At 37.8% G+C, this 9,792-nt stretch overlaps 1 protein-coding gene across 1 annotated transcript in view; it reads right to left on the minus strand.

Moving 5' to 3' along the window:
* SLCO1A2 (solute carrier organic anion transporter family member 1A2) overlaps positions 1 to 6,788 on the minus strand; it is a 20,250-nt gene extending 13,462 nt beyond the window's left edge. Inside the window, 2 exon segments of the mRNA XM_012559794.1 lie at positions 4,299 to 4,457; positions 6,647 to 6,788. Of these exon segments, the coding sequence (XP_012415248.1) occupies positions 4,299 to 4,457; positions 6,647 to 6,788 (301 nt within the window).
* Positions 6,789 to 9,792: the final 3,004 nt, after the last annotated feature.

Consider the following 9,792-nt stretch of genomic DNA (forward strand, 5'->3'; position numbering starts at 1 on the left):
ATTCATGTGGGATAAAGGAGAAAACATAGAAAAATAATAGACTCAACAAAGTGTAATTAAGAAGATAAAGCCTTTGGGAGAAAAACAAGAAAACAAGTCTCCAACTTTGGATTCTCTGAGGTTTGCTTGTAAGAAATATGCTACCACTTTCTGAGAATTCAAACAATAATTCCTTCATGTGTTCCTTGATTCCTAAAGAAAACAAAATATTTACCCATTATTATGAGAAGCCTTAGGAGAATCTCAAATATCCTGACAGCATAATGCGATGACTTTTTCTTCCCTCCTAAGAACAATACGGGTAAGAGACTGTGACCATTTTACTTACACAAATTACCATAAGAGTTACATGTTGTTTTCCAGAAAGTAAGTTATAGGCTGCAATAAGGGAAGAAAACATGTCGAGCTAAGACTTTCTTTGTTTGAAATTATGCTGAATTGCTTTCTATATTTCTATTAGATAAGAGAAAGACATAAGAAACTATGCTCTTTTGAGTTCCAGATGAGCTAAAGACTGTTATGCTTAGCTGTTACTAACTGTCCTAATTTCTGTGTTATGAGATATAATAAAATGGACCAGAATACCTTCTCTTTAGAATAATTGCCTGTCATGCCCAGAGTGTAACTGTAAGCTGAGGACAAAGGTTTCTGTCTCCACACCTGTGAGGTGTGCCAGCGTCAAACAAAAACAAAATACACCTTTGGCAGAGGGGAAGAAGAAATGTAAATAATTGCTAAATGTTGCTTGACATGGTCTTGGATAGGATAGGAAAGAAATACAACTAGAATACTCCTCAGAAGCAAAGGTGGCGAGACTTCGTCTTGCTCACTTGGGACACATCATCAGGAAAAGTCCAATCACTAGAAAAGAACATCATATTTGGTAAAGTGTTAGAGAAAACAAGAGAAACCCTCAATGAGATGGATTAACACAATAACCTCAACAAAGAGCTCAAACATATCAAAGATCATGGATATGGCACAGGACCAGACGTTTCATTCTGTTATACATAAGGTCAACTGACAGCAACTAATAACAACAAAAACTCCTTTCCTGGAAACTTCTGATCCCTTCAGGAATCCCTGAGAAGATAAAATGTATGTTTTTTCATTTAACTGATTCATTTAACAAAACCAAACAACTCATTCAAAGTCTGTTCATTCCCAAAATACTAATAAAATGACAAATGGAAAAGACATGATTCCACAAAGATAAGGAAAACAGGAGATGTGACAAAAAGAGAGAGTTTAACAACATTTGGAAAACTGGAAAGCAGATTAGTGAATGATCCCTGAAATGGCAGATATGAGAAAATGCATCCCTAAGTAAGTACCTGCAGGGGCACAACCTGAAGTATAACACACATCCCTAGAGATTTTCAGTAATTGGAGATACAAAATACTTCTAAAAAAGAGAGTTTTAAAAAACAGAAAGTTTCATTTAAAGTGTGTATAAAGGACAGTTAGACACCCAGAGATACCCTCCCCTATTCCAACTGAAAATCACCATCGACCATAGAGTATCTGAAGAGGCACATCTGAGGATAGAGAGGCTCAGCGAAACATGGAAAGATTAACAAAAAAAAGAAATTAAAAAAAAAAATCCAAAACTACATACTGAAAAGTAAGATTTGCACCTGTATCTGGATAGTCTGTCAGTTTGTCATACTGTGATGGCTTGCGTGCATGTTGCTATGATGCTGGAAGCTATGCCACCAGTGTTTCGAATACAGCAGCGTCACCCATGGTGGACAGGTTTCAGTGGAGCTTCCAGACTAAGACAGACTAGGAAGAAAGGCCTGAAGATTTAATTCCAAAAATTAGACAATGAAAACGCTGTGGATCACAACCAAGTATTGTCGGATACAGTGCTGGAAGATGAGTCTCCTAGGATGAAGACGGTGCAGGACAGAGCAATGTTTTGTTCTGTTATACATAAGGTCCCCATGAGTCAGAGCCGACTCCACGTCAGCTAACAACGATCTAGCCAGTAGCCAAGCTTTTGCCTCCAAGGCAACAGATTGAAGAATCCCTCTCTAGGAAAACTGACAGGTGATGAGCAGTTGTAGTCTTCTAAACAACAGCCAGTACCTGAGTAATCATCTGACAAAGAAGTCTTCCATTTACCAAGTCCTACGCATGTAAGCAGGAGTTCCAATCAGCTTTTTGTTGTTATTGTTGTCATTTTTCTCTCTTAAATATGAACAATTAAGAACCACCAAATATTTGAGGGAAGACTTTTACATTAAAGGCAGAGATAAAAAACAAAAACAAAAATGTACACTTGAAAGAGACAGAGACAATGAGGACAGCTGAAGAAAAGTTAGATGAGAGAAGACATTGCATTCTTTTTTTAAAAAATTTTTGTTGTTGTTGAGAATATACACTGCAAAATATACACTAATTCAACAGTTCCTACATGTACAATTTAGTGACATTGATTATATTATTCAAATTGTGCAACCATTCTTATAATCATTCTAGTTGTATTCCTTTTCTAAGTTGTTCCTCCCTCATTAGCATAAACTCACTACCCCCTAAGCTTCCTATCTAATCTTTTGAGTTGCTGTTGTCAATTTGATCCTATATAGATAGGTCTCAAGGCAGACTTTTTTTTTTACCAGTTAAACTAAGCTATTATCAGTTTTAAGATGACCTCACAGGATATTTTTGGTTTAAGGTTTAAAGATTATCTCAGGGCAATAGCTTCAGGGTTCATCCACCCTCCACGGCTCCAGAAAGTCTAGAGTCCATGATAATTTGAAATTCTGTGCAGCATTTTTCCCCCTTTTGATCAATATCCTTCTATAGAATCTTTTATCAAAATGTTCAGTAATGGTAACTGGACACCATCCAGCTCTTTGGGTCTCGTGGCAAAGGAGGCAGTTGTTCATGGAGGTGATTAAACACATATTCCATATCCTCCTTCTATTCTTGACTCTCCTTCTTCCTCTGTTGCTCCAGATGAATGGAGACCAATTGCTGTGCCTTGGATGGCCACTTGCAAGCTTTTAAGACCCCAGACACCACACAACGAACCAAGAGGTAGAACAGAAGCACCAAACACGTTACTAGGCCAGTTAATTGGGATGTTCCATGAAACTATGACCCTAAGTCTATAAATCAAGGAACCAAATCCTATGAGTTGTTTGGTTGTGAGGACATTGCCTTCTTGAAGGAGGAATAAGATGTTTCTTAAAAACAGACATTCAAAGAACAAAAGAATTCTTGAAAATTAAAAATATGATAGTATAAGTTAAGAATTCATTAGAAGATTTGGAAGAAAAAGTTGAAGAAATCTCCCAGAACGTAACAAGAAGACAAAGAGACAGAAAATTGAAGAGCCAAGATGCGAAAAACGTAAGCTTAATCCAGGATGTTCAATATTCAAGTAGTAGAAGTTCTAGAAAGAGAAAATAGAAAGAATGGAGGGGATAAGAGGAGGAGAAATATCATCAGAGAAATCATACTAGTAACTTTTCCAAATGTCCAAATTTAAGGCACCTAGCACAGAAACCTGGTGGCACAGTGGTTAAGCTTTCAGCTGCTAACCAAAAGGTCAGCTGTTCCAATACACCAGCCACTTCTTGGAAATCCTATGGGGCAGTTCCGTTCTGCCCAGTAGTTCTTCTCTGTCTTATAGGGTCGTTATGAGTTGGAATTGACTCAACGGTAAAGGGTTTTTCAGTTTGGTAGCACAGATGTTACTTTGATAAAAATTAAAATAATAATAACTTTCAGACTGTTCCTGTGTCTTGGTGTCCTACAATTAAACAGAAACTCATTGTAATTTTTAAAAAATTACTGTTGAGTCAATTCTGACTCATGGTGACCCCATATGTATCAGAGTAGATCTGTGCTCCATAGGGTTTTCAATGGCTGATTTTTCAGAAGTAGATTGCCAGTCCTTTCTTCTCTGGTGCCTCTAGGTGGACTCAACCCCCAAACTTGTGGTTAGCAGCTGAATGCCAAACTGTTTACACTACCCAGGCACCCCTCATTGTAATTAAAAGTGTCTAAGTGGTCCTGAAAAGGGAGTAATCCCAAATATTGGCAGGTTCTAAGAATCTTTTCATCAGGCTTAATCTCATAAAAGAGGTGGCCCAAATTTCTATTTCATAAGTTAGCAAAATGTTACCGTACAAATGAAAGTGAGGCAGCCAAGAACATGAAACAGAGTGGTGGAGCAGGATCCACATTTTCCACTTTCCACTACAATGCTCTGTGCTTTCAGAAAGCATAGTTGCTTGAGAGAAAAATCCAAGTTTCATTTCCTGAAGTCAAAAGTTGAACCTAAGAAGTCATCAGAGACTGGAATACTCACCGATCCATGAGGAAATGAGGTAGCGATTGTAAGAAACACCCTAAGCCCATTATCACACATCCGACTCCAATCGTTATAGGTCTATGCAGTTTGGTTCCAAAATAACTCACAAATACAATCAACACAAGATTTCCTGGGGAAAAAAATAGAGAATGCTCATTTCAGTAAGTATGAACAAAGTCTTAATTAACACCCCCACCCATCACTTACTATCTAGCATTTATTGTATGACAACTATCTCAAATACTGGGAAGGGTGCTAGGAATGCATAAGAAAATAAGTAAGACTTGACCCCTGACCTGAAGTAGGGCTCTGTTTAGCGGTATAGACAGATGCATAAACAGATCTCTGCAGAACACCAACAATTAAGGAGGGCAGAATAAGAGAAGCCAGCGAAAGGGACTGAAGAATGGAGGCTAGGCAATTTTAATGGTTCTACCTGTGATTATCTAGCCTTGGGGAAAGGTCCCTGGGTGGTGTAAACGGTTTGTGCTTGGCTGGTAATTGAAAGATTGGCAGTTTGAACCCATCCAGCCACACTGCGGAAGAAAAGGCCTAGAGATCTGCTTCCATAAAGATTACAGACAAGAAAACCATGGAGCAGTTCTACTCTGTAACATATGGGGTCTCCATGAGTTGGAGTCAACTCGACCACAGTGGGTTTCTTTATTTCCCTATCATTGGCTTCCTTTGCACTCTTATGATTTTTATTTTATGCAATTAAAAATATTACTCTGAGATCACATGGCACCACGTTGCCAAAGGGGTCCTTGGCACAGAGAGATTAATAACTCCTGCCAAACCCTTAGTAATGCTCCTTCGCCTATAAGATAAGCGGTAAACTCCACAGCAAGGACACAAGGCTTTCCATGGCCCATTTCTCACCCTTGCCCATTTCTCCAGGCTCATATCCTAATAATTTCCTCCACAGGCTTTGCCAGGCGATAATACTGGGCTGAATGTTGTCCGCCACACATGCTATACTGCCTCACCCTTATGATTCCTTCTTTATGTTTCTTCTATTAGAATTACTTTCACTTAACCTCTATCTTCATCTAGAAGATTTTTACTCATCCTTCAAGACTCTGTCTTCCCTAAGTGGGGGTGCGACCTGTCCTCTGTATTCCTATAGGACCTTGTATATACCTACATCACTGCACTTAACTGCATTACGTTAAAGTTATTATTTTGCATTTATGCCCTCCCTTACATTGTGGGGAGTCCCTGGGTGGTTCAAACCATTAATGCACTCAGCTGCTAACTGAAAGGTTGGGGGTTTGAGTCCATCCAGAGGTACCTCTGCAAAAACGTACTTCAGAAAAATTAACCATTAAAAATTCTACAGAGCACAGTTCTACTCTGGCCACAGGCACACGTGGGATCGCCATGAGTTGGATTCAACTTGACGGCAACTGATTTGTTTGTTTTTCAACTGTGGTTGAGTATACACAAGGACAGGAACGAAGTGTCATGTGTAACTCTATCACCAGGATCTAGCACAGAGGTGGTACAGAGTAGGCTCTGAGAGACTGAACACTAAGAGATGAGATTAAGTCTCCTCTGGTTCACAGCGTTGCCTCTCCTCAGCCCTGGTTAAATGCGTATATTAAAGGCAACTGTCACTTTGAAGGAAGGAGGAGCTATTATAAAACCAGAAAGGGATGCCATTCATATTTCTCTGCAGCTTTGTTTACAGAAGAAATCTTTCCTTCATTTTCTGTCATCTATTCTAACATCTTCCTAAATCTTCCACAAAAATTAGATGCTAAGAGTAGACTTTACTCTTCCCTAGATCCACACTTAAGCCTATTTCCGAAATAAATTCCAGGGGATGTGGAAGAAGTTTTGTCTCTCCTCTGCACTCTCTGCACTTAGAAATGAGAATTGTCAATCTTCCAGATACAACAGGAGCAGCAAAATACTTACTTTTTCTTTTGGTAAACAGATCCATTAGGTTTCCCAGGATAACTTCTAAATACTAAGAGAGCCCTTAGTTTCCCTTAGGATAATCAAGTGATAGATTTTAAATATAAGTACTCTAAGTACTTTGCTACTCAAGCTAGGTAACCAAGAAATCACTAGAATAAAAAGGCCAGTGGTGGGACATGTGGCAATATTTAGGTGTTATTCGGAGGTAATATTTAAATGCAGTGCGACTAAGCATACCCCAAGCTTGCCAGGCTCTCCAGTTCGTCTTAGAAAATATATAACACAGTCAGATTCAATAGGCTGAAGCAGCAAATAAAGAGAATAAAACTCATAAGAGCTCCTTGGATAACACAAAAATATACAACAAGAAGTAATGCAAAAATAAATCATTACCAATCTCAAAGCTCCCATTAATAAATCCAACTAGAGATGACGGAAGGTTGAATTGTCTCTCTATTTGTGTAAGCATGGAATTCATGTAAGATCCAGACAGTGTTTTGGATACAAATGCACATGTTAATGCCAACAGAAACATCTGGGAAGAAGAATATGAGAAAACACATGAAAAATTTATTTTAAACTATGTGTTGTTTGCTACTCAATATCTTCCACCACAAGGCTGATAGTTTCCAACTTAAGTAACCTTTGAACTTGCAAGAAACTTTTATATAGTCTGTTAGTTCTGTTCTGTCATGCCCTGTTCTCTTTGAAACTGAAAATAGGACTAACCAATTAGCAATATTGAATTTTGTAGATAGCTACAGACACATTATTTTATAGTCACATCTTACACGTATACATACACAGAAACAAATAGTAATTCTAGTAATACATAGCTAACGATTCAAACACATCTTCAGCACTACAATATCTCTAGTATAAAAGAATGCACACACGTTACTGAAAAGAAGGAATGGGGCATTATGCAATGACACTGTTTCTGTAGCAAATTTGCTTCTGTTCTCCCTTATCCAAAGTAATATATAAATGATATCTACACTAGACTGCTTCTTGCTGCCAGTAAACTTATTTATAAAGTAAAACTTTTATTACAAATCATTGAAAAAGTGTTTCTAAATTGAACAGGCGACTATAATTATAAATACGAATACAACAAATTTACATATATTTAATTACATTTCCCGTGTATTGATGTAGATCCAGAGATCAATGAAGTTGATGTGATCCATAACAAAAAGTCAAGGACAACTTAACAAATAAAGCCATTGCAATTACCAGGGGCTGGCATGATTTTATGAAAAATATAAAAAGCCAAAATTTTGATAGGTTTATTAAATCAGAAAGAAAAAGATTTAGCTTTTAGTAAATGATCTGAAAAGGGTAAAGAGAAGCAATATATACTGGCTAATAGTATAGTTATGTAGATTAATTACTGCCTTAAAATCAATAAAATTATAGAAAAAATAGATTTATGTTAACTTGAATGGTGGTCTCCAATGATATGCCATTGGAATTTTTTTCTTGGCCCTACCTAATGATATTTTATGATGTCACTTCCATCCTGGAGGACCATTTGACCTATTCTCTAGTCAGCCTGGTGATGTGGTGGTTACATGCTATGGCTGCTAACCAAAGGGTCGGCAGTTCGAATCCACCAGGTGCTCCTTGGAAACTCTATGGGCAGTTCGACTCTGTACTGTGTCCTATAAGGTTGCTATGAGTCAGAATTGACTCAACGGCAAAGGGCTTGGGTTTTTTGGGGTTTTTTTATTTTTTTTTAGTTTCTAGTCAGCACACTCAATTCCCTAAAATCCTTACCCCTCCACTTTCTACACTCTCAGTCTTGAAACAACCCCACAATTTATCTTCTACCTCATACATTCTGTTCAAGATTATTCACAGCCTTTTCTATGTTTCTCAGTCTCCCACCTAACCCCATGCTCCTCAAGATCGACAAATGATCTCAGCACCTCCACCTTCAAACTTATCTCTATATCTGCCCCTATAATTCCCTCCATCCAGCCTCAGAAGGCTAGGCATCCCTTTTCCTAGTCAAGAAAATCCCTCCACTCTTGCTCTTGAATCAGATCTTCCCATTTCTGAGTTCATAATCCATCAATTACTGACCCCTCTCCCATATTTTCAACTTCATACTCTGTACTTCCTCTCTCTGCACCAAGGTATAAATATATTCAAGGTACTTCCATCTTTTGAAAAAAATACCTTCTCTCATCCGTACATCCTACTCTAGTTACCATCAAGCTGTGTCAAAGGATAGTCTAGATTCACTGTCTATACTATTTCACCTTGTGTTCACCTTTCTGTCTGCTGCTGTCTGGTCTGAAACCGCTGCATAAAAGGTCATAAACAGCCTCCTGATTTCCAAATCCTAAAGATGCTTTTTAGTCCTCAGCTTCCTTGATCTCTCTGAGTCATATGACAGCATAAATCTCTCGTCTTCCTGAAATCCCCCTTACCCTCATGCATACCTATATCTCTGCCTATCCATTAGGTTCTTTCTACTCAAGCTTCTCTTCTTTGACCAACTCTTTCAAGGTTTTGTCTTATATTCATTACTCTCTCTAGAAAAATCTCACTTACTCCCATGACTTCTAACTACAACTCATGTGCTGAAATTTCTCAAATTTATGTACAGTCTGGCTTAGACAATTGTAATAATTTGTTAGTCCCCTTCAGTCTTGTGCACCTCCAAACTCTCTTCCACCTGCCACCACCACTAATTTGCAACTTAGTAAATGTCAAACCAATTTTTAAAATGAGTGTTCAGCATATTATTCCACTTCTTAAAATTTTTCAGTGACTTCCAACCACCCCAAATTCCAATTTTTTAGATGACAAAACAAAGCCCTTCATGATCTAACCTTGTTTATATCTCAGTATCATCTCCTGCTGCACGTCCCTAAGCATAATGCTCTACTTATAATTCCTTTAATTAACCGTGCTGTTTCACACTTCAGGGTCTTTCACATGATGTTTCTCTACTTGTAACACCTTTCTTCCCTTTGTGCATTTGATAAATACATTTAATTTTCAAAACTTAGCTCAATCATTACCTCTTGTAGGAACACTTCCTTGACTCTTTTAGCCTTGTCTTCTCACTGCGCTGTGTACCTACATCTATTATCGCTCTTAGTACATTGCACTTTAAGTATGTGTTGGTAGCTCTACAACTTCCTTTCTCACTATACTCTGAGAAATTCAGAGATAAGAACCACGTATTATTTACTTTTGTATTTTTGATGCTTAGCACAAGGCCTGATGAATAGTAGGCACTCAATACAACTTCACTAAATTAATGATAGAATAAGTATTCAAAAACATCTTGAAGAAGTGGTCAGCTGAAAGTAAGATGAGATGTAATAGGATCTGTACCAATTAGTTTGGGAAAATCTGAATATAAATTTATGTGAAAAAGACCTGGGGAGTTTAAATTACATCAGGCTTAATATGAATCAAAAGCGTTAGGTGGCTGCCCAGATAGTATAGCTATACCTGTAGCTATAGGTTCTTTTATACTAAGTAGCATTTGTGGAAAAGCTGTCTCTCTTTACACTATG

Source organism: Trichechus manatus, unplaced genomic scaffold (assembly GCF_000243295.1).
Source record: "Trichechus manatus latirostris isolate Lorelei unplaced genomic scaffold, TriManLat1.0 scaffold00313, whole genome shotgun sequence".
Classification (NCBI taxonomy): Eukaryota; Metazoa; Chordata; class Mammalia; order Sirenia; family Trichechidae; genus Trichechus; species Trichechus manatus.